This window comes from Lipotes vexillifer, unplaced genomic scaffold, assembly GCF_000442215.2.
Source record: "Lipotes vexillifer unplaced genomic scaffold, Lipotes_vexillifer_v1.1 scaffold1578, whole genome shotgun sequence".
NCBI classification, from domain to species: domain Eukaryota; kingdom Metazoa; phylum Chordata; class Mammalia; order Artiodactyla; family Lipotidae; genus Lipotes; species Lipotes vexillifer.
In genome coordinates, this window is record NW_006782730.1 from 275,837 (window position 1) to 303,783 (window position 27,947).

Sequence of the window (27,947 nt, forward strand, 5' to 3'; positions counted from 1 at the left end):
TCGATACTACAGTGTCATGGTCACCTATTTAGAAACCCATGTTTTACTTATGATGTCTACCTTATTTTTACTACAAAAACAGGATTCAAAAATGTTTCTTTGGGTAGATTATAACCAGCATCTCTTAAGGAAACTTTTAGAGACTAAGCACCGGTTTATATTTTTACTTCCTTTTGTTGTGTTTTGAAAAAGCATTGATCCATAGATGTCACATAACTTTCCCGTTGTCATAAATATAGGTCTGGGAAATCAAGCTGTTGGTATTTCTGTATTCAGAAGCAAGCAATCTACGTCACTGGAGTGTTTCAGCAGCACAGTCAGCCTTATTTTGTACCTTAATATTATTTGCTTCATTTTCTATCCTTTGATCTCATTTCATAATGGTAAAAACAAAACAAAACCCTCAAGGCTCTTATTAATATATGGTGGCTAAACTCAAAAGCACACAGCCAGTATTTGTAGACTTACCATGTACCGATCTTGATTTACCATGCCCATCATGTTAAATTAGTGAGTTGTAACTACTAATAGAACAGTGCTCTTTTCCTCTTATTCCTGAACTCCAAGAAAATGGAAAGTGTTTTTGTAGTTTTGGTACTGTGATTTTTCTCATATATACCATAATTAATGTACTTAAATTAGTTTTGTCCTTCAGAAAAAGCACGTTCCTTAAAGCATTTCTTTTGGGATTGTTTTCAGAACCAGTTACTAACTTGCAAGGAAATTTATTTCATGATTACTGATTCTTTGATCCGCCACAGTGTCTCCCTTTTTTTGTTCTCCTCTCCTTTGGTTCCATGCTGTCCTGGTTCCCTGCTTCGGCATATCTGTGACCCAGTCAGTGGCCCTAGATCATAAGTGCATAGATATACTGGGCTAAAGCCAGTACACAGTGGGGAGAAAGTCTGCAAGCTGGATAAAAATACTGTCAGTGCCCAAAGCGTAACTGATTAACCATAGGTCAGAATGTCAAAGATGACTTCTACTTCAAGATACTTCATGTAGGTTTTGAAATACCAGCTGAGGAAGGATAAAATTGCTAAAACATCTCTTTGTTCTCTATCAGGGATACATTATCTAATGGAAAGTGCATTACCCTGAAGTCCGAAAGACTTGGGTGCCAGTCCCAAATCTACTGGTAATTAGCCTTGTGACCTGGGGCAAGTCACCTCATTTGTTCTGGGCCTCAGGTTTATAACTAATACCTAACGTTGTTCACATGCTTCACAGTAAGGTATTAACTCTTTCAATTGTTGCAACAATGCTATGAGGTTGGTGTTGTTAATATTTGCATTACATAGATGAAGAAATGGAGGCACAGAAAGGTTAAGCGACTTGCCCAAGATCATTCCACTAATAAGAGACAGACCTAAGGATTGAATCCAAGCAGGCTGCCTCTAAAATCCACACTCTTAACCACATTGTTCTGTGCCCTTCAATGGTATGCTAACCTATGAAAGGACTTTCAGATGGTGCCTGGGACGCATTTCTGTTATGATATTCAGTTAATGAAATGAAATAGTTATGAAAGACCAATTAACTTTTAATTTAACTGCTTTAGTATAACAACAGTGACAGAGCTTTACTTCTTACTTGTTTTCTTCCCAGCCACTTACCAAGGTGGGATTAGGTGGGTGGGACAGTGAACATGTGTATTATTGTAGCTGGTAGCTATTGAATTTCAGATTCCAGGGCTCTTGTTCTTTCTCCAGCATCAAGTTACACAAAATAAAGTTGAACAAGTTGACAGGTGCAGTAATGAAAGCTTATTTACAAGACTGACACCAAATCCAACGTTTCCAAGTCAGTGGCAATAATAATTCAAGCAGACAGGGTAAACATTCCTGTAACTCAGTAGTTCTCTTCCAATTTGGGTAATCACTGGAGGCTGTGTTAACTGAATTCAGTGAAGTAACAGCTAAGATTGTTTTGAACTTGAAATGGTCAACAAACTTGTAGAGATTTGGAGGGTTTATTCCCTAGTTCCTGCTCTTAAAAAAAAATATATATATATATATATATATTTTTTTTTTTTTTTTAATTTTGGAGGTATGAGGCTCCTTCGGTTTTAGTAGGTACTTCAGTCCTTTATCTCCTAAAAAAATTTCTTGGAATTATACAATATATTCGTTCAAGCTTTAATTCCTCCTTTGGATCTGCCTAATCTCTGTTATAACACGGTAGTATTGTATACGATCTTGTGCTGCAGTATCTATGCTCTAGTCTCATCCTTTCCACTAGATGGAAGTTACCTGAGGGCAGAGACCATACTTACATTTTTACTCCTTATAGTACATAGCACTGTAAAATATTTGCATGTAGTAGTAGCAGTGCTCAGTAGAACTTTGTTTTGTTTGTTTAATATATCAGCTTACATTAGAAAAGGAATCACCCTGCAGTAGAAATTCTTTACTGTGTCAGTCTGTTTTAAATTGTCCTGAGTTAACTTTTTTACCTGACTATGGAAGCTTTCCGTATCAAATTGCTGCCTTTTACTTGGTCAAATAACTCATGCCAGTATATACATATTCTGTTTTCCAAACATTAATCTAATTTGCCTTTCTTGGTAACTTAACATCTTACAATTTATTACAAACATAAACATTTTAAAAGCCAGAATAGATTTGAAAATAATAAAGAACATTGTAAAGGATTAACCGAATAAAAGTAATTTGGAGACTGTTCAATGAAAATTAGGTAGAATTGTCCAGGTGAAGAGATGGCCCTGTTATTCTCCACTTACCCATCTCTATCCTGACACCATTATATTCTTCTCTTATGAATTTGTCTATATAGAACTAGTCTGAGTAGACAGCTCTGCAATGGAACATAATGGCTTTCCAAGTAGCACTGTCCCCAGAACTATTTTTTTTTCCATCACGCAATTAAGGAAAAGACATTGTTTATCTAAATACCTGTGAAAATACAATTTTTTCTTTTTGGCTGCGTTGGGTCTTCGTTGCTGCGTGTGGGCTTTTCTCTAGTTGCAGTGAGCGGGGTCTGCTCTTCGTTGCAGTGCACAGGCTTCTCGTTGCGGTGGCTTCTTTCGTTGTGGTGCACGGGCTCTAGGCACGTGGGCTTCAGTAGTTGTGCCACATGGGCCCCAGAGTGCGCGGGCTTCAGTAGTTGTGGCTCGCAGGCTCTAGAGCACAGGCTCAGTAGTTTTGGTACACGGGCTTAGGTGCTCTGCAGCATGTGGGATCTTCCTGGACCAGGGATCGAACCCGGGTCCCCTGCATTGGCAGGCAGATTCTTAACCACTGTGCCACCAGGGAAGTCCCTGAAAATATAATTTTAATTGTAGCCCAACCAGAAACTCTTGTTATTTTCATTTCAGAGATTTCAGTCATAGAAGAAATTTTGTGTGTGTTTGCCAAATATCAAGTTTCTGCTAACAGAAGTTTACATTATAAAAAAGTATAAAATACTGAAAAGGACAAAGAATAAAATAAAGACCAATAATTTAAAATACATTGTTCATCTCTTTTCCTGAAAGAATGGCTACTGCAATCTAATGTTACTTCTTTCTATAACTCTCTTTTCCGACAGCTCTTGAAAAACCATGGCAAGGAAGAAGAACACATTTTGGAAGGGGAAAATAAAAAACTAGCAGAAGATAAGGAAAAGCTGGAAACTGAATTAAAGAAGGCTTCAGATGGTAATGTTGTATGCATGCACAAAAGTAGGAAAAGTATTGTGATATTTTATGCTGTTACACTTCACTGTTTTTCCTAACAGAAAACTCATGGCTAAATGTTCTTCTGGCTAAAATACCACGAGTGACCTATTTATAAATTCCTGCTCAAATACGGAGATAAAACACTGTTTCAGCCAAGAGAAACGTGCTCTGTTATACATACAAACATGTAGGTGTTTCAGATCTGTGTTGTAAATACAGATGTTCCTCCCTTAGCAAAAGAGCTATGTTCCTGAAAAGTTGCTTGTAAACACATGTTTGGAAATGAATCACATTTTTCCGTCATAGTATATTGCTTCTTTGAAAGAAGCAATGACAGGGGGATTGCTTATTATTATTATTTATCTTATCTATTATTATTTATCTTATAATTATTATTATTTATCTTATCTTATTATTTTGGTTATAAGAAAATACCTTGCTTATCTCAAGCCCTAATACTTTCTACCTGCCAGATATAAGGAAAACGTTCCTTGAAAGAGATGGATAGGGATAGAATAAGCCACAGTCTAGGATGCCAGCTGAGAGCTTGAATGTCTCATTCCAAAACACATTGCAGTGAGGACTTGGGGTAGGGCATCCCAACTCCATTTTCCTGAAGGCAGCTATTTCTTCTACATTTTTTGTTTTTTGAAAAATAGCTCTGTTAGTATTTTCTTCTTCTTAGACAAGGAACAAATTATTATTGCCTGTAGCTGCATAGCACAGAAAAGTCCCAAGTCCAGTGTCATCCCAGGAAACTCTGAATAAAAGTTTATGGCTTGACCCCTGAGCAACATTCCTGCATATGACATAGACCTTGATGTTGTCCATATAGTGGGGAACCTCTCAGTCAGAGTCAAGATAATAACCAATGCATAGACCTTCTCCAATTTCAGATCTCTTCCACTACTTTGTGTTGGGAATAACTTGGAGAACGTTCAGTGACTGAATCAAAGACCTACTTTATGCCATTTGTAAGTTTAGATTTTTTTTTAATAGACCTCAGCATAATAGAAGTTTCTGTACTATAAGTTGCTGTTTGATTATCTATGGACATTGTTTGTGTAGAGTTGAGTTCATCAAGATGTATTTGAGGGACTTCCCTGGTGGTGCAATGGTTAAGAATCCTCCTGCCAGTGCAGAGGACATGGGTTCTAGCCCTGGTCCAGGAGGATCCCACATGCCGCGGAGCAGCTAAGCCCATGTGCCACAACTACTGATCCTGCTCTCTAGAGCCCGCAAGCCACAACTACTGAAGCTCGCGTGCCAAGAGAAGCCACTGTAATGAGAAGCCCGCGCACCGCAACAAAGAGTAGCCCCCGCTCAACACAACTAGAGAAAGCCTGCGCGCAGCAACAAAGACCCAACACAGCCAAAAATAAATAAACAAACCTATATGAATAAAAAGTATTTGAATTTGAGATGGAAAGCCTGAAGATAAAAGCTAATTCTGTTTAAAAAAAAATCTGTAGGATATTTCATATATGATATAAAATATATAGTTACTTTCCTACTTCTTATTTAAAGTAAAAAAAGAAAAAGAAAATCATTTAGAGGCAGTAAGTTAAAAAATAAGTAACTCTTCTAGACAAGGTGGTAGATGATGTGATAGGTATAGTATAGCTCAAAATTCTAAATCTTCTCATAGTTGGTGTACTGTTGGCTCTTCTGCAATTCCAGACAATTTGGAACATGATCATGAAGTTTTAACATTTGTATGAAAATAAATTTAGTAATCAGACATTTCAAGTGAGAAATAGTGTTCTTTTTTTACCCAACACAAAATATTGGTGCTAATCCTTCTGAAGAATGCAAGGGACTATTTCCAAAATACCTTTAATTAGTTTTAAAAAATTATTTTAAATTTATGCTTTCTTTTTTTCATATTTGCCAAGGATCCTTTTCCTTATGTTGTAAGCAGAGTAGGACAGAAATAAAAAGACAGACAAGAATAGGTTGTGTGCCATGCTACACCTCTCCTAACCCTGGCCAGCTTAGTTTTTTTCTCCCTTTGCCTTTTAAAAATTCCAACTCTGAGATATTTTGAGCTTCAACCTCACAAGTCTGATATATAACTCTAAACTCGGGGTTATTTTGAGTAGTATAAAGAAACTCAATATTTCTTTAACAGACAATTCAGATGTTTGGAGGAAATGAACTCTTTGATAATACAGGCATTTTGTTTATGATCTGATAACAAGAGATGCCAAGCTTCTGTGTTTGAAGTGTAGACTGCAAAACTGCTTTCAAAGTGAATCAATGTTGAGGTAAAAGCAGATTTTACCTGTTTGAGTATGTCCTGTTTGGTTCCTGCAAGGTGTGTAGTATTTTATGAACATATTTTATTTTAGATAACATTGTTACTGACCTTGAGAAAATCAAAGTTCCATTTCTAAAGGAGGTATAACCCTGGCTATGTTCTCTTTACCTATACCAATCAAATTCATTAAGACAAGAACTAAGAAATAAATTAGTAGTACAAGATTTGGATGAATTCAGCAGCACAATGCTTTGTACATAGTACCATTCAAATATGTTCATAGATTTCTAAAAATTGAGGGTATTAAGGCTGACAGTGCTTAAGAAATGTTTTAGCAAGTTCTTTTATTTTTGAAAACTGAGTAGAAAGACATTGTGGTTTGTTTCTTAACAGAGGTAGAGTATTTTCCATATGTATGGTCTTACCCTTAGTGTTTCTTTAATCTAAGTGAAACATTTTCTCCAAATATATTAGCAGAAGTAAAGCATAAATACAAAATGTCTGTTTAAACTCATTCAATCCAAATTGGAAAAGTGCTATTCTGAAGGCAGGTATTAAGAGCACTCACTCTATCAGTAGTGCCAAAATCTCCATCAGTTTTAGACCACCAGCTTAGATTTTTGACCAGTTAGTAAGTTACCCATGCTTCAGTGCAGTAATATGACCCTAGTGAGCCAAATGAGAGCGTGCATGTCCCCAAGCACCCAGTTTACACTCAGGACTAACTTAGTCAGGTGTAAGGACCTGATCTGTCATTTTTAATGATTTGTTTAATGGTAACTCTGATGTCCCAGTGTGTGGAGTAATTGGGAAAGGGCAGTGCCATGAAAAATGAGACCTTAGGCTCTAAAGAACTTACAAAGTTCACAAGCCCTCATAATAAAAATAGACCTTGTATGTAGCGGAAAACCTTCTGATATCCAAGGAGATTGACTTTGAAAGACTCTTCCAGGAGAGCTTCCCAGTATTTATTCTTAATACTTTCCCAGTATTTATTCTTTTTTTAATTAATTTCTTAAATTTATTTATTTTATTTACTTATTTTTTATTTTTGGCTGCGTTGGGTCATTGTTACTGCGCACAGGCTTTCTCTAGTGGCGGCGAGCGGGGGCTACTATTTGTTGCGGTATGCGGGCTTTTCATTACTGTGGCTTCTCTTTGTTGCAGAGCATGGGCTCTAGGTGCAGGGGCTTCAGTAGTTGCAGCACACGGGCTCAGTGATTGTGGCTCGCGGGCCCTAGAGCTCAGGCTCAGTAGTTGTGGCACATGGGCTTAGTTGCTCCGCGGCATGTGGGATCTTCCCGGACCAGGGCTCATATCCATGTGCCCTGCATTGGCAGGTGGATTCTTAACCACTGCGAGGAAATATGTACCATTCAGTCATTGCGTGCATCCAGGCGGTGGTAAAAGTGGATACAGTTTTGAAAGTGATCGAGTTGCCTGTGGACGTGTTGCTTCCTCATTCCTTTAGGAGCAGTAGTATACCCATAACATGCTACATTGAAAGTTACCAGGGCTGCCATTCTAATAGTAGAGGTTGAGTAGTATTGTATTTCTCCTACATAAAGGGAAAAGAAAAAGAAGAAAATACAAAAAAGTGATTGAGGCAAATTCCTTGACCCTGCCCTTATTCTTTCTTTCTTCCTTCCTTCCCTTCCTTTTCTTCCTTCCTTTCTTTTTCTTTCTTTCTATCAGCAATTTTTTAGGAACTATTCATATAACTTATTCATTGTAAGATCATTTAACATGGAGCATAATTAAAACTGTCCTTAAAAAGCATACCTATTGAGGGACTTCCCTGGCAGTCCAGTGGTTAAGACTCTGTGCTTACAGTGCAGGAGATGCGGGTTCCATCCCTTGCCAGGGAACTAAGATACCACATGTCACACTGCACAGCCAAAAAATAAAAAGCATACCTATTGAAGATGAAGCAAATTTTTATTTTATTTATTTTTCTTCCAGTTTTATTGAAATATAGTTGACATATGGCACTGTACAAGTTTAAGGTGTGCAGAGTAATAATTTGATTTACATGCATCATGAAGCAATTATCACAATAAGTTTAGTGAACATCCTTCATCTCATACAGATACAAAATTAAAGAATAGAAAATAATTTTTTTTCTTGTGATGAGGGCTCTTAGGATTTCCTCTCTTAACAACTTTCATGTATGACATACACCGGTGTTAATTCTATTTATCGTGTTGTATATTACATCCCTAGTACTTATCTTATAACTGGAAGTTGGTACCTTTTGCCTGCCTTCACCCAATTCCCCCTCTCCCCCCCGCCCCTCCGCCCCCGCCTCTGGTAACCACAAATCTGTTCTCTTTTTTATGAGTGTGTTTGTTTTTGAAGTATAATTGACCTACAACACTGTGTTAGTTCCTTTTACACAACATAGTGATTTGCTGTTTCTATACATTTCAAACTGATCACCACGATAAGTCTAGTCAAGTCTAGTTACCATAAGTCACCATACAAAGATATTACATAGTTACTGACTGTATTCCCCACACTGTACATTTCATACCTGTGACTCATTTATTTTGCAACTGGAAATCTGTACTTCTTAATCTCCTCACCTATTTCTTTCTTCCCCTTACCTCCCCTCCCCTCTGGCAAACACCTGTTTGTTCTCTCTATATATAAAACTCTGTTTATGTTTTGTTATGTTTGTTAACTTTTTTTAATTCCACGTATAAGTGAAATAATACATATTGCTCTTTCTCTGTCTGACGTACCTCACTTAGCATGACATTGATCCCTTCTAGGTCCATGCATGTTGTCACAAATGGCAAGATTCCATTCTTTTTTATGGCTGATTAATGTTCCATTGTGTGTGTGTCTGCATGTGTGCGTGCGTGTGTGTTTGTGTGTGTGTGTGTATTACATCTTTTTTATCCATTTATCTTTTGATGGGCAGTTAGGTTGCTTGCATGTCTTGGCTATTGTAAGTAATGCTTCAGTGAACATAAGAGTGCATGTATCTTATGTTCTCTAATTAGTGTTTTAGTTTTCTTTGGATAAATACCCAGGAGTGGTATTGCTGGAGATGAAGCAAATTTTAAATGCTATCTAAACGAAGTATATACAAACAGAACAGAAACTGATTGTAAAGGCCCATTCTGTGTTCCTAAGTATTGGCAGCATATAACAGGGACCTTAGATTTGGACCAGGAAATGGAATCTTCTAATCCTATTTAAACTTCTCCTTTACCAAATAGAAAGTTTATATTTTTCCACTCTCAACTAGTTTATTCAACTCTGTTCCTGGATAAATGCTTCTCTGTCACTGTGGCTTACCTTGAAAAGAACTAGCATTCTAGCATTTCCTTTTACAGACCAACTTCACTACCCTTAAAGATGTTCAAGTGTTTTTTAAAAATCATCACCCTCTAATGCCAGTAATAAACAAATCATACTAACATAGGGACCAGGGAGTGAAAATAGTTGAAGTGCTTTACAAGAGAAATTGAAGATCAAGATAAGAGAGAAAATTACAAGGGAATTACTATTCTGTAGATCAGTAACCCTAAATTTCTTCTTCTTGAGTTCCTTACAAAGGAACTATTTGAGCCATCTATCTATCTAAAAATAAATTCTCAAAGTCCAAACTAAGCATATCTTACAGTTGCAAATTCTTGTGAGTGTAAATTCAACTATCTTTAACTTGCAGTTATAATCAAAGCCACCGTCTTATTTTAAATTTTGCAATGCTTTAAAAAATTTGGTAGTTTTAGTCATATCATGTTTTTGTTTTATGACCTTTTAATGAGTTTCTATGCTTTGAATAAGAAAAAACATGTATTTTCTCCTCTGTTTACTTATCTGGAGTTTCTGCTTCTTTAACATCTCCTTCCCTTCCTTTGTTAGCTGAAAAATAAAAGTCCATATTTTAAAAGAATAGCATAGTTTATTTGAAGGATGTGGCAATAGACTATATGTAATTAATAGTACATCAGTTATTTAAAGCAAATAAAATATATGACCCACCATTTTAGTCAGGTGTTAGCTCTTAGGTTGGTTTTTTATTTTTAAATGAAAGATATATTGCCATTTATTAGTTTATATTATCTCCACATGCAGTTGATGTTACTGTCAAACCAGAAGAAGGAGGCTTTCTTGCTGTGACTGCTTTCCTGGCACTAATATGTCATGGTGATATTTTCTCCTGCTGTTCCCTATTACATTCCCATTTAGTTGTGATGTTTTCCTTTTTGTGAGCTTCCTATCTGTTTGCAGGCCCTATATAAAATAAACTATTTAAATGTCATCCAGTGACCAGGAGGAATAGCTACAGGGAAGATAGTAACTGAAGACAGAAATTCAAGGATACCTTTCATAGCATTGACAATACCAGCAAGCATGACTGCTGCTACCTGAGGAAAAGCTTTTATTAGGTCTACAGAGGGGCATTAAAGCAAGAGAAAACAGTCTCTTCCCTGAAGAGCTTTATAACCCAGATGGATGGATCCAACATATATACATAAAGTGACTACAATTTATTTCTTCCCCTGTGTGATACATGAGTTAGTTTACTAAAAAACATGGAGTGGAGAGTGCTAAATGCATACTGAATAACAGAATGTTCCAGGTGATAAGAATATAATCAAACATAGTTCTCCGAGTATGTTGATGGACACATAGATTGGATCAGCTTGTATCAGGTTTATGTTTACTGCCAAGTGCAGTAATGAAATTAAGCTGGACAACTCTGCTGTAAAAACACTTTTGAAATGGATGGAAAACAATCAGCTAGGAAAATGAGCTGGAAAATTAAAGAAGGAAAAACCTTTTCTTTGTGAAACTAAATCTCACTGCAGCATCCACTGTCTGTATAGCCTTTGTTCTTTCTATAAGCAAAATTGGAAGGGCTAAAATGGGGAACTTCTTAGGAGGTTTCTTAAAATTTCCAGTATAATTTGGATCCTCCTCTCCTCTCATGCTCTGATACTTTAATTTATAGTTCTTTTCAGTAAATTTATAATCTAAGAGAAAAGTGGTAAGACTTTGAAGTGTGTTTTAGGAGAAGGATCAGAAAACTATGGCCCATGAGCCAAATCTAACCTGCTGCCTTGATTTTAGAAATTAAATTTTATTAGAACAAAGCTATGCTCATCTGTTTACATAGTTTCTGTGACTGTGGAGTTAAGTAAACTGGACAGAGTCTGCATGGCATAGAAAGCTGAAAATGAGGGAGTTCCCTGGCAGTCCAGTGGTTAAAACTCCGAGCTTTCACTGCAGAGGGCCCAGGTTCAGTCCCTGGTTGGGGAGCTAAGATCCCGCAAGCCGAGTGGTGCGGCCAGAGAATAAAAAGAAAGCTACAGATATTTACAGTCTGGCCCTTTATAGGAGTAGTTTACTGACCCCTATTAAGGATCTTGAAATAAGGAAGAATTCCTTTTTCAGTATAAATAATGGTGTTGAAGAGATTGGTTTCTGCTTAATATTGTTATAAAATTTGCTGTGCACTTAAGTGCTGGTTGAATGAATGTTGATCAGATAATTTAAGAAATTATATATGCTTATATATAGTAAAACTAGTTCTTTGTTTACAAAGTAAACTGACTCCTTCAGTTCTCGTATATGATGGTTTGTAAATTCTTCTAGATTCCACGTGTTGCTTCTGCTTACACACGAACTTGCTTTATAAAGCATATCCTTTTCAAAGCAGTTTGTATAAAGTTATACCTACACAGTACTTTGCCTAAAACGTACACCCTGATTTTTAAGTGCAAAGCCAGCATATTAATATAATTTGTAATTATTCTTTGCTAAGTCACAGAGCCAAAATTCTTTTCTTAAATACATTACTTAGCAACCCAGCTAAGATTAATGAAGGAAGTCTTCATGCATTCATTGGTGTTTCATTCGCTAATAGCATAACAGTGGGGCTGATTTTGTTTATTAAATTATAAAGCCTGCTCATCAGTTTCTTGGCCCCGAGTCCCAGTAATCCTTCTAAGTATCAGCATGCTTTACATCCATGTCTTTTCTAAAACCCAAAAGCGCTTCACCCATAAACCCCATTCATGGTCATAGTCCCCCAGAGGGTAGGGTCAGGCACCAATATACCTAGCGATAGGTATAGAAATTAAGACACACACAAAAAATCATTCATTTCCCCTTTGCCCATGTGACAAATAGAGCTATAATTGGTTTCATGCATTAATGTTTACTCTTTAGTATAATTGTTTGGGCAGCTTTCTTTCCATTCCTTCTAAAGCATGTCCCTGCCATTAGTTTGGCTTCTTCTCTTTGCCACTAGAGTGGCAACACCACAGATCTGATTATGCCTCTTCACTTCTCAAAACTCTGTATTGGTTCCTGTGACCTTTATAGCTCTTCAGGATGGCACACGTGGTCTTCTGCGATCTGCCCCCCAGCGTCATCTCTAGTTTTGCCTGGCCCACCCTTGTCCAGTCTAAATTTTATATCCCTACTCTATTAAATATGGGAGCTTGTAGTTCTCCTAACAGTGGTGTTTCATCACCTTTCCCCTTTGCCCAGGACTGCAGGTCTGTCTGCCTCTACGGCCCTCTTCCTTCACACTCTGCCAGCTTGTGCTCATCCTTCAGGTCCAGCATCGCCGCCTCTCAGGAACCTCCCTGAAACTCTCTCCCTTCAAGCTGGGTTGAGTGGCTTCCATCTGGACCTCCATAGTTCTGCATGGATACTAACTTAATAGTGTACTCTGTAGAAATTACTTTTCATTTGTTTATCTTTCTTACTAGATTGTAAGTGCTATGAAGGCAAGGGCCACATCTAAGTCAACTCCTTGTCCCCAGCACATACTTAGTCTTCTAGGCCTGTTATCTAATAGATATGAATAAATCTCACCCCCAAACACTGGTTCATCATAATTAGGCTCTTGCAAATTACTTACCTCTTTCTTCTTGCTCCCCTCTTCCTCCCCCCTCCCCCCTTCCTCCTCTACTTCCCTCCTCTCTCAAGGACCGAGCTCTGGTGATAGTCAGGTATCCATCACTTGGTACCTGCACCCAAGCATCTCAGCATTGCTGAAGGAACTAACTTCTTATTTTAAATAAATGGTCACTGCATTCAGATGGTCCCTCAGCACTGTGACAGTCCTATTGAACTTCTCTAAAATCTTCACTTTTTCGCTCTCCAGAACTACTTTAGAACTTCTCATCTCACTTCTAAATTCTAAATCCACCCTACTTCACTGGGCACAAAGAATTAATCAAAAAAGTCATCTTCTCACCACCAAAACTACTGTCCTCCCTCAGCTGGCCTCAAACTCTACCTGTCCTTGGGTTACTGTGGATTAAGTTTCAGTCCCTCTTCTACTGCTTTGGCTCCCAACCCCACTATCCTTCTCAAGGACGCTGTTTCTGCAATTACTTCCTCACTTCCTATCACCCTACAGACATCTTCTGGCATCTCCTATCCCAAAACATAAAAACAAAAACTTCCTTTTGTCTCATATTTCTTCACTTACTGCCCCATTTCTCTGCTCTACTTCATAGCAATTTATTTTTTTTCCTTTTAACTTTTTATTCAGACATACTAAGTTCAAATCACACAATTCAAATCACAGGAGAGATGCAAAAATAATACCCAAAAAAATGCCCTGTACCCAAATGATAACACCTTACACTTGCCTTATCCTTTTCTTTCTCTTCATATTTTCCTCTCACTTATTATTTTTATATTTTCCAAATGGTGATTTTCTAATTCTCTTATTCCTTCTCCATTTATTAGATGCCATTCTATTGTTAAAGGGGAAGCTTTCCCTTTTCCCCCCAGTTACTTATTGATTTGCTTGTGTAATATATTCATTGCGTTATAATTCATTGTGAGCATTATATTTTATTGTTCAGATTGTCTCAGATTTGGCCAGTGGAAGTCTTTTCAAGCTGGGTCCCATATCATTTTGTCATGCCCCCATTCTGTAAGCACATACATTCTGGTATAACAAGGTAGTCCAAGCTTATCTTGTGCTTTTCCTCCTCTAGCCCTTGAATCAACCATTTCTCCAGTGAGCCTTTAGGTAGAGAATGGTATTTAGAAAATAATATCTAGAGCCTAGGTGTGCTCATTGCTACTGGGGTGTCATTACTTCTAGGTGCCCTTAGCAGACAGAACTGATAGTAGCTTAAATTTTACCACTTTAGAGAAACTTTTCCTGAGTACTCCATCTCATGTGGCTGCATGGTCATTCTTTATCACATCACCCTATTCTAACTTTCTTCATGACACTTGGCACTCACTATTGGTTGGTTGCTTGCTTTATTGTGCGTCTTCCTCTGACTAGAAAATGAGTATTATGAGAGCTAAGACCCTACCTATCTTTTCATCCCCAGCACTTAGTAGAATGCCTGATGCCTAGTAGTCATTCCATACGTTGTTGAATGGATAGATGAGTGGATGACTCCCTTGTCTTAGGGCAGTTTCACCTGTGTAACAGCTTCATCTTCTCTAGTCATGAACAGCAGGGATCTTTGGAGGGGCTCTTATGTGTCATGGACGCTCAGCAGTTAGAGACTGGGAAAAACGTTTCCTTCATATTCTTGATGAAAACAGTAAAGATTTCTCATCGCTGTTAAGGAGCTTAATTCTCACAGCCCTTCTGTATTTGTTGTACAAAAATTGACCCTAATGTAGATTTCATAAAAACTGTTTTTATGAACACTAACTTTAAATATTTTTAAGATATTTATAATCATATTGCCCCTCAACCCTCCTCTTAAGTAACTTAAACCTCTTACACATAAGATTTATTCATGAAGGTTAAGGAACCTACACTTTGATATTCTTGAAATGTATTAAGTTCATGCTTTTTTTTTTTTTTAGTCTATGGCAATATCTAGATCACTTTTCGTGATCTGGCTTACCTCATTTTTTTAATTTAATTTAATTTATTTTTCTATACAGCAGGTCCTTATTAGTCATCAGTTTTATACACATCAGTGTATTCATGTCAATCCCAATCGCCCAATTCATCACACCACCATCCCCCTCCCCGCGGCTTTCCCCCCTTGGTGTCCATATGTTTGTTCTCTACATCTGTGTCTCAATTTCTGCCCTGCTAACTGGTTCATCTGTACCATTTTTCTAGGTTTCACATATATGTGTTAATATACGATATTTGTTTTTCTCTTTCTGACTTACTTCACTCTGTATGACAGTCTCTAGATCCATCCACGTCTCTACAAATGACCCAATATCATTCCTTTTCAGGGCTGAGTAGTATTCCATTGTATATATGTACCACATCTTCTTTATCCATTCGTCAGTCGATGGGCATTTAGGTTGCTTCCATGACCTGGCTATCATAAATAGTGAGGTTCATGCTTCTTTACTAGAATGTCTGCTTTTCATTTATCTACTGCCTCACTCCCTACTCACTGACTTTTTTTAATATTACCAATTTGGTGGGGTTTTAACTACATAATATAATATTTTTAAAACATCAGAAGATTTTACACAAAAGAAAAATTTAATTAAGTTTTTGTTTATTTAAACAATGGAACTTAAGGGGTCATATTTGATAGGTTCTTACTAAGATAGTACTTATAGCCTAATGAATTTTATTATATCTTGTCCTGTATACATGTGTTTTGTGTGGGGGGTTTTTCCCACTGTACTTTTTTAAAATAAACTTTAGGACAGTTTATATTTATAGAAAAGTAGGCAATATAGTACAGAGAATTATCATATACCCCACACTCAGTGTCTCCTATTATTCATGTCTTACATTAATATGGTTCATTTATACAATTAATGAACCAATATGGATATATTATTATTGACAAAGTCCATAGTTTATTCAGATTTCCTTAGTTTTCACCTCATATCTTTTTTCTGTTCTAGGATCTCATTCAGGATACCACATTACATTTAGCTTTATGTCTCCTTAGGCTCCTCTAGGCTATAATAATTTCTTAGACTTTCCTTATTTTTGAAGAGCTTGACAGTTTTGAGAAGTATTGGTTATTTTACAGAATGTTTCTCTATCAGAAGCTGTCTGATATTTTTCATTGTCAGACTGGAGTTATGGGACTAGAGAGGAAAGTCACAGAGGATAAAGTGCCATTTTCATCATGTTATTCCAGAAATACATACCAGCATGAATTATCACTGTTGATGTTGACCTTGATTGCCTGGCGGATGTTAGTGTTTGTCAGGTTTCTCTATGCAAAGTTTCTTTTTTCCCCCTCTTCCCATAGTGTAGTCTTTGGAAGGAAGTCACTATTTGTAGCCCAAGCTTAAGAAGTGGGGGGTTATGCCCTACCTCCTTGAGGTGAGAGTATCTACATAAATTTTTGGAACTCTTCTGCACAGATATGTCTATTTACCCCTATTTATTTATTTATTTATTTATTCATGGGTATTCATTTTATACTGTAGATTATAATTTAATACTCTTTTAATCTATACTCGTGCTTTTCTTCATAATCAAATGAATCTTTTGCCTTTTCCTAAAGATTCATCTGAGGAGGGATAAAGCATGACTATTGCTTCAGTTTTTTGAGGACTTCTGGGAATAAACAAGGCTGTAAAAAAAAAAAAAAGAAAAAAATACTCTTATTTATTTTGTTGCTCAAGTCATTTTTTTAGCATTAGCCATTGGGAGCTCATTCAGTTGGCTCCTGTGTCTCTTTGACGTGTCCCCATCATTTTGGATTTTTTTTTTTTTTTTGCTTTATCTTTTCTTGAGTACATCCTTCTGACTCTACAAGGTTTTCCAGGCTTATCTTGTATATATCCTGCCCCATAGAATCAGTGTTTTCTTTTTTTTTTTTAAACTAAACTGGATTCTGTAATAGTATTTGTTTGCTTTTTATTTTTAATTATGAATTAGCATGAGGTATTTGTAACGTGATTATATTTTTATCAAAATATCAAGAAAGGTCTGTTTGCTTTGTGACTTTCCAGCTAGCCTGAATTTTTTTCCATTAAAGATATAATTTGGTTTAGTTGCAACCAAGATTCCTATCAAGTGACTAAAGTGGTACCTCATTGTTTACCTGACATTTATCATATTTTCAAAAAATGAACTGGTTCCACACAAGTGAATTTTTCAGATGCTTAAAGCTTAGACTTTTCATTTGTCTGTTCTTTCCTTCCTTCAAGGAACATATTTTAGGCACCTGCCATGTGCTAGACACAGTGCTGGGTACCCAGAACAGAGAGACAAGACACAGCTTTGTTTCTTGAGTAGTCCACGGTCCGGTAGGGACATAGTTATACCTCAGCATGATAAGTGCTATAATAAAATGAAGCTCAAGATGAAGTAGAAGCCAACAGAAAAGATCAAGGATAATTTTTTGACATTTCAAAGGATAAATATTAATTACCCAGATGAAATGGGAGAGAATGAGTCAGGCAGGGAGGTGAAAGGAGATGGGCAAGGATGTTTTAACAAAATGAGTAGCATGTAACTGAAAGAGTATGCCTTTTTCAAGTACTACAAGGTGCTCACTGTGGCTGGAGCATAAAATAAGATGGAGGTAGTGGTGAGAGTTGAAAAGTAAGCCTAGGATCCATCATAAAGGGTCTCATGTGCCATGTTTATATGTTAACATTTTGGTGGGGGGAGCACTGCTGGAGGGTTTTTAGGCAGAGGAGCAAGCAATCACTTTGACATTACTGTGGACAATGATTAGAGTAGCCAAGAAACAAGGTGAGGAATCCATTTCAATAATCTAAACTAGAGATGAGGACCGTGATAACAGAGATTGAGTGAAGTGGATGGATTGGAGAGATAAAAAGGAAGTAGAATCAACACACCTTATCAACATACGGATGTGAGGTTAAAAAAGAGTGGGTGAGGGCTTCCCTGGTGGCTCAGTGGTTGAGAGTCCGCCTGCTGATGCAGGGGACACGGGTTCGTGCCCCGGTCCGGGAAGATCCCACATGCCGCGGAGCGGCTGGGCCCGTGAGCCATGGCCGCTGAGCCTGCGTGTCCGGAGCCTGTGCTCCGCAACGGGAGAGGCCGCAGCAGTGAGGGCCCGCGTACCACACACACACAAAAAAGAGTGGGTGATAATTGAAGTGATAAATAAAACAGACCTTACCTGCATGTACCTGACAATATAGGCTTGTACAAAAATAACCATAATATAATTAAAACTACATTTATGTCCCTTACTGAACAGAAGTTTGTATATCTACTTTACAAATATTTTGGAAGCATTACTGTAGCTTAACGGTCCAGTGATGGTCCCTGTAAAGGAACAGTACATGTGAGGATTAAGTACTGAAGAGCTCTTCAGTATGTCACACTCTCGAGTTCTCAAAAATAGAACCAAATGAACTGAAAAGAAATCAACACTAGAGGTAGGGAAATTTTTCAAATTAAAATTTGAAAAATTTATTTCTCTGGCACAATCCTTATAGCTAGTGTACAGCAGCCAGCTTGAGCTGCCATGCCAATGTGTCTAAAAATTTTCTCTTACATTTCCTGGCAGAGCTTAGCTGATACTGTCTGTTATCCGGGTAGAAAATACAGTGATACAATACATTTACACAGTGCATCGGTCTCACCAACTCCTTGCTGTGCAAGTAGCTCCATAAATGTAAGTTTGGCACTTGGAAAACCACAAATATTTTTGGCCTGCTTACATGGCATTTTACACAAACATTTTGGCTTACTACATGTCACTGTAACATTAATTGGGGTTATTCTTTATATTAATAAATGATTTTTGCCTCAAAAATTTCCCAGTGAACATAAATGAATCTGGCCAGTATTCTCATGAAATATCTCAACATTTCCATAACGCTGCTGGCAAATGATAGCAGCTCATTTGTGCAGATGAGAAAATTGAAATAGTGACTTAGCTGTATCACCTCAAGCCTCCTTGTCTGATGTCTTCCATATATATGCTGTTTCCAAAATAACATGGTTCAAAATAAAACAAGCATATTCAAATGTCAGATAACAAGTTTATATAATCGCTTAGTCATGAAGGCAGTTCCAGAAGGAGGTAGAAGACAACCAAAACAGAATATTGTAATTTTTATAAAATGAGAGGTAGAGAAAGGACTAGGAAACAGTCCAAAAGGCTCCTAGACAGTAACATCCTCTCCTAATTAGAGTGAAATCAGTAAAATAGTAATCATTAGGTTTACTAATATCCACTGAAATACAAAATAAAATAAGAAACACAGTTCATGCCTTGGCTTGATAAGTGCAAGAAAAACAGGATTTGCCTGCAGTTGTTTTGTTATAGCTTCTTACCATTCATGATGAGAAGAAACTTCTGGATAGACTGTACAAGTGGTTTTCTAGCTGCTTCTACAGATTTGTAGTTCCACTTGACTCATTCTTTCTCCTAACAAATCATGAGAAAAATAGTATCTTTTAATAAGGAACTAATGAGTTGATATCTAAGAATTTCCTAATTAATTTATTCATTTCAAAAATTTAAGTATAAATCGTTTTTAACATTAAGATGAACTGTTCAATACAACCTCCTGACCAACATTTTTAAAACCACTGTTACAGACTATTCAGACATTATTAAGTTGTAGAATCTTCTTCTCTTTCTTTCTTTCTTTCTTTATGGCTGCATTGGGTCTTTGTTGTTGCATGCGGGCTTCCTCTAGTTGTGGCGAGTGGGGGCTACTCTTCATTGCACTGCGTGGACTTCTCATTGAGGTGGCTTCTCTTGTTGCAGAGCACTGGTTCTAAGCACGCGGGCTTCAGTAGTTGTGGCATGCGAGCTCAGTAGTTGTGGCTCACGGGATCTAGAGCACAGGCTCAGTAGTTGTGGCGCATGGGCTTAGTTGCTCCATGGCATGTGGGATCTTCCCGGACCAGGGATGGAAACTGTGTGTGTCCCCTCCATTGGCAGGCGGATTCTTAACCACTGTGCCACCAGGGAAGTCCCTGCTTTTTATATACCAAAGTACGTCCAGGCTCGTAAACATTTTTAGTAAGGAAGGAAGTGAAGATAGCACCATGTTTTGTATTTTCAAGTATCATCTAGGGGGCTTCCCTGGTGGCACAGTGGTTAAGAATCTGCCTGCCAATGCAAGGGACATGGGTTGGAGCCCTGGTCCAGGAAGATACCACATGCTGCGGAGCAACTAAGCCCCTGCGCCACAACTATTGAGCCTGAGCTCTAGACCCCACGAGTCACAACTACTGAGCCCGTGTGCCACAACTACTGAAGCCCGTGCCCCTAGAGCCCACGCTCCGCGACAAGAGAAGCCACCGCAATGAGAAGCCCACACACCGCAACGAAGAGTAGCCCCCGCTTGCCCCAACTAGAGAAAGGTCACACACAGCAACGAAGACCCAACGCAGCCAAAAATAAATTTATTAATTAAAAAAAAGTATAATCTAGGAAAAGCCTTATGCACAGATTGAAAAGTAATGTGTAAATCTTTATATTGTGGGTGTGGGCCCTATGAAATCTAATCAACTACCAAAAATCTCTCTTCCACGTCTAACCCATGCCCTTCTTTACTAAGTGACACATAAAATTTGTCAAATTCAACTTTTAATACCTAGTTTAGATTTATGGATCTACAGAAGTAATGTGGAGGAAGTTATAAAGCTGCACTGTCTATTATGGCTAGCCATTAGCTACATATGGCTATTTAAATCAAAATTTAAGGGACTTCCCTGGTGGCGCAGTTGTTACGAATGCACCTGCCAATGCAGGGGACGCAGGTTCCATCCCTGGTCTGGGAAGATTCCACATGTCACAGAGCAACTAAGCCCATGTGCCACAACTATTGAAGCCTGCGCGCCTAGCGCCCGTGCTCTGCAACAAGAGAAGCCACCGCAATGAGAAGCCCACGCACCACAGCGAAGAGTAGCCCCCGCTCACCGCAACTAGAGAAAGCCTGTGCGCAGCAATGAAGACCCAACACAGCCAAAAATAATTAATTAAAATAAATCAATCAAAATTTAAATTTAATCTAATTTAAAACTCAGTTCTTCAGTTGCACTAGCCACATTTAAAGTGTTCAGTAGCCACATGAAGCTAGTGGCTACCATATTGGACAGCAGAGTTGTAGAACATTTATTGGACAATGCAGATGTAGAACAATGCAGAGAGTTTAATTTGACAAAATAGTCTAGAAAGTATTGATACATAAGGCACTTCAGTTGATAGTGGATCTCTGGACTGGATCTCTGGACTAGAACTGAAAAAAATGATAAAAAGGACATAATTGGGACAGTTGCCAAGACTGGAATATGGATGGTAGATTAGATAAAGAGTATTGTATTGATGTTAAATTTCCTAAATTTGCTAACTATATGATGAATATCTTTGTTCTTAGGAAGTACACAATGACGTACTTAAGGGTAGAGGAGGATGATGTCTGTAACTTAGTCTCAAATCGTTCAAGAAAATGATTGTGCATGTGTGGAGATAGAGAATACAATTACAAATGTACCATATCGTCAACAGTTGGTGAATTTGAGTAAAGGCTACAAAGAAGTTCTCCAAGTGTTGCAAGTTTTCCATAAATTTGAAATTATTTCAAAATAAAAATTTTACAACTCTATTCGATGTTCTCTAGCCCTTTCTAAGGCACAAAATGACATGACGATGATGAAGATGCAGTCAGAGAGACTTTCGAAAGAATATGACCGGCTCCTGAAAGAACACTCAGAACTTCAGGTGGGTGACATCCATTTTACAAGCCTCAGCTTTTTGAAATAGTAATTAATTACCTAAGTCAATTATTTGGGTTATTTGCCCTTCGCAAGCCAAGAGGATGTATTGATAGTTAATCCTGACTTTGCACAGTGATTAAATAAGCCAATTTTTGCTTGAAGATTGGGATATTGCATGAAAATAATCATAACATAGAGAATTACTGACATGCTAACTTACAGCATTCTAGCTGGGGTAAAGTTTTAAGCAAAAGAATTGAGCCATAAAAACAGCAGCATTGGAAACCAGACTGGTTCTGGAAAAATTTAGTTTTGCCATTTAGAATGTTTGCCATATGCATGCCAAAATAAAGCCAAAAATTGAAGACCCACATTACACTACTCCTTCTATCCCACTGTTTGAAATATCTTAGGACAAAGCCTGAGGCATTTAAATATATGTTTTACCTCCAGAGTTGAGTTGAAAGATGGAAATGGAGAAAACCTTTTTATCATTGAAGTCACAAAGTCAGGGGCCATGGTTTTCTTTCTGTTCCCCTTCAGTCCAACAAGAGTCAGTTCCCTACCTCCACCCATGTTGGGTTTGTCTTCCCTTCCATCTTGGGCTGCCAGCCCCTAGCCTGATTTGATTTCCCAGCCCACTTTGACCACGTGTGGGGAGAATTCGGGGAAGAGACCATTCCAGAGGCAACCCTGGCCCTCGCAATTCCTCCCAAGATAGAGGGTCTCTGCTCTTCTGCTTTCAGATTGGGTTTATCCTTAGAAACTGGCAGCATTTGTGGCCTTCAGTGAGGGCTTTTTAGCAATTACAGCTCTACAGTTATTTCGCTGTATTAGAAGCCTTAGTACCAGGACTCATTTCCCTGCATGTCAGTGGTCATTGTATCTTCAGGATCCAGCACTGTGCCTGGCACAAGACAAACAAGCATGATATTCGTAGGCTTGGAGTCAGACAGGCCTGGAATAACTATAACTTTCTTACTAGCTTTGTGATCCCAAGTAGGTCATGTCACCCCTCTGGGACTCACTTTTCTTCTTCTGTAAAATCAGAACAGTAATAACACCTGGCTCACTGGCTTGTTGGGAGGATTAAATAAAATGTGTAGGGTGCTTAGCATTGTGCCTGGCTGATAGTAAACACCCAAGGAATGATAGCTGTTATCATAATTATCACTATTACCAGTATTCCTCTGTAGAAATTTTACTGAAAGAATGACTTATTCTCATCCAGCCACTTTGGCCTTGATTAGAGCCAGTCAAGAGATAATCTGATGCACATTTGTAATCTGGTATTCCCAGATGAGTTGCATGTCTGATTTAACTGACCTACTTTGACAGTAGGGCGACCAGAGAAGGATAGATACCCTGTGGGCTCCAGACCCAGGACACCAAGAGCTCAGATCTCATGCTCTGGAGTAGGTAGTTAGATTTTCAGCAGGCCCACCCTTTCTCCATCTCTACAACAGAGGTCCTGAAATTGCTGACTTCACCATGGCATGATGAGAATTATGCAGGACCACCCTTTCTCCATCTCTACAACAGAGGTCCTGAAATTGCTGACTTCACCATGGCATGATGAGAATTATTCCATTGCATACTTAAAGATCCCCCATGGAAAGTGAAGAAACGTTTTAGAAGCCTCTCGCCTAGAAATAGAACTATTTTTCCCTCCCATTTGTGAGATCAGGGTGTAGTCAACAAGGATGAGCATCTACACCGGTGGTCTCTGCCCAGGGTATCAGAAACGTTTAGATCCCTGGATGGAGAAAGAAGCAGAGACTGTCCCATTGTGGTAACAGCTAATGATTCTGTTAATCCCTCAAGAATGTATGTGATAGTAAGATACCCTCAACCCATTTTCTTTGCCCAAAAAAGCTTCAGTTTGCAGCTTATGCATTCCTGATAAAAGATGTTCAAAAGCTTTTATGAGTAATCTCTTCCCAAGAAAGTAGTTTTTATACCTGTCTTTGAAAAAATGTCCTCATCCCAGATACGCCAGGTGCCAGGCTCAGAGTTGGGCCTTGCTGCATTTAAGCCTTGTATCCAGGTTTTTGAAATACTTAATGGATGACATTTACTGAGGGTGTGCTCAGGACCAAGCACCTAGCTGATGGCTTCATATATGTTATCTGCATTCTCCTCTTGATAGCCCATCAGATTATTGATAAAATACATATTTTAATACCCTATTTTGTGAATGAGGGAAAGGAGACCCAGAGATGTTAAATAATGTACGCAAAGTCACTGAACTGAAAAGTGATAGCATTCAAAGTTGGATTTAAAGTCAGGAAATCTTTCTTCAGAATTTCCATCATTAACCACTATGCTCCTTCACCTGTGCTGGTCATTGGACTGTGGGTTCTAGGGTCTGCTGTCTGGATTCTGGGGAGATTCAGACAAAGGGAGGCACTGGTAGAAGACTGAAGGCAGGAGGAGGGGGAAAAAAGCCAAGAAAGTCTCCTGTTCTCTCCACTTCGGGTGGCATCTGCCACAGCAGCCTCATCTCTTTCCATGGTCCCAGTTCCCACTGGGTGTCTTCCACCTGGTGGGACCTCGTTCCTGGGATCTGTTAACACTGTCTCCTCCATTTCCCTCCAGCCCAAAGAATGGTTTTCTGCCGTTGCTAATACCTGAGGTGTCTTTTACCACCCTGTGTGGTGTGTCTACTCTCTCACCACCTATAAAACCAATTCCCTGTGATAAATATCTGATGAAAAAACCTCTCAGCTCCATGGTTGACCAGTTCTGTAAACCTTGGGTGAATCATTTGACATTCATGCAGCTTGGCTTCTTCAGTACTTAGATGAGGATTATAATATTTCATGAGCATTAAATCAGATCCTGGGCAAGAAAGCACTTTAAATATATTTAAACAAGAAAAACTCTCTACAACTGTACGGTGCTACGAGTTATTTCTCAATTGGACACTTTTTTTTTCCCATCCACCTACTTAACCCTCCATTGTCCAGTAGGAGAACCTGAATAAGATTCTGAAATATAGGTGTCATTAAATGAGAACCATTTTCTTAAAAGTGACTCTTACACTTTGATATTCACCTTCTGAACCCAGCTGAGAAGCAAAAGATTGCTGTAGACCATCTACAGTAAAAAGCTGTACCAAACTGTTCTTCAAGATTTTACTTCAATTGTCAGACCAACCTAAATAATTGAATTACGTCATAAAGTTCATTGGGAAACTTAACTTTTCAATTTTATATGCTTGATTTACTTTAAATAAAATAATCATAAAATAAAGGACTGTTAAAACATTAAGGAAACAGGTGGAAGAGAGGAAAGCTTGTTTCTTTACTGTAAACAAATCCCACTTTACATCTTTTAAATTTGTTTGGATTTCCCCATCTGATCCCCTTCCTGTTATAGGCACTAAATAAATATTAGAAAATAATCCCTTTGAAATATGTAGGCTTTGCTGTTCCTTGTTTGCCCTGGCTCTCTTCTAGAAAAGAAAACCCAGAATGTACTCAGGATAATTGGCAGCTAGCCATTTTTAAAATTTCATTTTGGAAAATCACCCTTCACTTAAGGGACTTATCCAGAATAGCAGATCCATTAAAGCTGTGCTTTTTTTCTAAAGTGGTAAGATACATGTAAACACATAAAAGCAGTACCTTGTTACTCATATACCTCCTCTAATGCTGTCTTCTGACTCTATTGCTTAAAGTTGATGTTACTGAAGTTGCTCTGAAAGCAGAAATGCTCAGCCCCAACGAGAGCTTGATAGCTTCCCGGGTGCAACAATAACCCCGGAACTCCATTGTTTGTGATATTTTTTCTCAGTGTAGATGTCTACCTTCTACGTGCAAGTGATCTCTATGGTTAACTTCTATCCCATTTTCCTCCAGTTTTAAATCATGTATTATAGTCGTCTTGAGATCAGCAAAGAGTATAATTTGAGAAGCCAGTTCTATTGGCAAATATCTGAAGAACAAAAAAAAGGGCCACCCCATATGGGTTTTTTGGTTCCCTTCATTCTTTCTTTGCCAAAAATCTTCATTAAGTTTGCAAGAGGGAAATTTTAGAAATTTTGTTTTCCTTGTATAACCTGTGAAATGAAAGCAAAATAGATTAAAGCAGAGGAAAAGGTGAACTTATCAAGAGTGTTATTTTTATCCCTCTAAGCACTTTTTCAAGTAAAACTACTCATTTTGTAGTTTTTTAAAATTTGAGACTTTCTCAATCTGTGTTTTAATTTGATATTCTCATAATAACTATACACAGAAAAGGATGTTTTTTAAAAGTCCTTGTCATATTTATGAATGTGTTTCTCACTCTTGCTGTAACTACCTGTCACATTTTTTTTTTCTTGCAGGATCGTGCAGGGAAAGGCAATAAGAAAGGCCTGTGAACTTTATGAAAGAAGACTGTGATACACCATGTCAAGAGGATAAATTTGTTATCATGTTAGCCTCTAGAAAACTTAAAGTTCAGTTCAGAAAAACATACTGTCTATGACCAGCCAATATTTTTTTTAATGCCACACACATAGGCTATTGTCATAATGGCATTATCACAATATTTGATGATGTTTCAGATATATTGTAAAGTCTGTATTCTAGCTCTCAAGTGAAATATAAGCATGTTAAACACCTTATCTAGATACTGATAGTAACACTGGTGTATGGTGGCTGTTTACCAATAAAAGGAGAAATTCATTAGCCACTTACTTCCAAACTTAGATTTTTAAGTTGCATGAAACCATTAAATAGCCTTAAAAGCTTTGATGAATTTCCAATAATAATACTACTCTTACTTAATCAGACGATGGTGTATTTGAAAATAGTATTCAATATCAGCAAGTTTGTTCATAGGGAGATTAACTAAGGATAAATGATTAGAAGTAGCTACTATATTTATAGGGAAGAGTCAGAAAAAGCAAAAACAATGACCTTAAGTTTTATTTTTTTAAGCCTGATGGTACTGCAGTTGACTGTCATAAGACAACTATATTGATAATTATATTTTCGTTACTGTGCTTCTGCACCTGTTGGGGATTATTTTTGTTGTCATTTGTGTTACTAACACATAATTAGTAAAGATTCTGCTTTTTTAAAGTTCATCTGGGAATGGAGTTTACATCTATTTGCATAACTGCCACAGCACTGAACTGAAATTATTTTACAACAACGTGGAATTCTTGACTTGGAAATGTATAATGTATCCAAAAAGCAGTGTTTCCCATTGCTGTGAGAGTTGCTAATTATACAAATATTACCTCAAATATACACACAGTGGCGTCACAGTTTTGCCAAGATGTTTCTGTATTCTGAAAGCTAAATATTAAATACTGTTTTTCCATTCAAATATTCATTTAGTTTCCTTTAGGAGAGGATGATTGTATATTAATGCGATTTAGGTTGTTCCAGTGTTTAGACTTGAAAAACCGTCTTCCTTGTCTCATAAAGGCCTAAATATAAAAAAAATGGAAAATAACTACTGGAGTTTTTACTTTTCTGGTATTTGTTTTATCCTTTGTTATTTATTATCATTTTAGCACCAACTTCATGCATATTTAATTTTTTTCACTGTAAATTGGGTGAAGTGAGCAAGTACGTAAGTATTTTGTTTCAGATAAAAGGAGTTACTGCTAGAAAACAGACATGTAGGAGACATTTAGCAGAGTAAGAAATGGGAGTTAGACCATATGGGCTGACAGCACCGTAAATAACAAGGCAAGGGAGCACTGACAGAGGAGAGAACTGAACAAGTAGCGACTTAGAAATATCGAAGTGCGATCTACCTGGTTAAGGATATAGATACTGTTTGTGATCCTGGCCTGGTGAACAGAAATCAAGTCTAATGACAGAGTAACATACAGAAAGTAGAAAATACACAGCTTTAGAACTGGTAGAACCAAATTGTAATCCTAGCTTCAGCACTAATTTAGCCATGGGATTTTGTACAAATTATTCAAACTTGCTAGATTTAAATTTCCTCACCTCCGAAATGGGAATCATAATATTTAGGTCAGGGTTATTATATAAACTAAGATAACACAGTGATTCGCAAAGTTGTGCAGACTGTACAGCAAGGGGAAAGTCCAGTTGCTCTTTGAAGAGCATAAGGATTTGAAAGATTCCCAGAAGATACTTTAAAGTACACATTTAAGTATTCTTTGTCCTCAACCCTCTCAGTTGTCCAGGTCTGCAAACTGAGGCCTGAAAAGTGTATGCAGTTTTCCCAAGTTAACATGGATAGTTAGATCCAGGGCTAGGATTTGAGTCTAAAATTTAGGTGTCCTAGTTCCCCAGCTATTACTCTAGTTTTTATACACAAATTAGCTATAATTTGCTAAAAAGAATACTGCCATGTACTAGCCAAGGTCTGGACTATGGAGTCTGGCTCCCATGTCGTGTGTTTTACACTACACTGAAGGCCTC

General features: G+C 37.8%; 1 protein-coding gene across 1 annotated transcript in view; it reads left to right on the top strand.

Moving 5' to 3' along the window:
* LOC103082760 (B cell receptor associated protein 29) overlaps positions 1 to 26,157 on the top strand; it is a 38,585-nt gene extending 12,428 nt beyond the window's left edge. Inside the window, 3 exon segments of the mRNA XM_007455375.1 lie at positions 3,550 to 3,658; positions 21,453 to 21,553; positions 25,880 to 26,157. Of these exon segments, the coding sequence (XP_007455437.1) occupies positions 3,550 to 3,658; positions 21,453 to 21,553; positions 25,880 to 25,915 (246 nt within the window). The 3' untranslated portion in view covers positions 25,916 to 26,157.
* Positions 26,158 to 27,947: the final 1,790 nt, after the last annotated feature.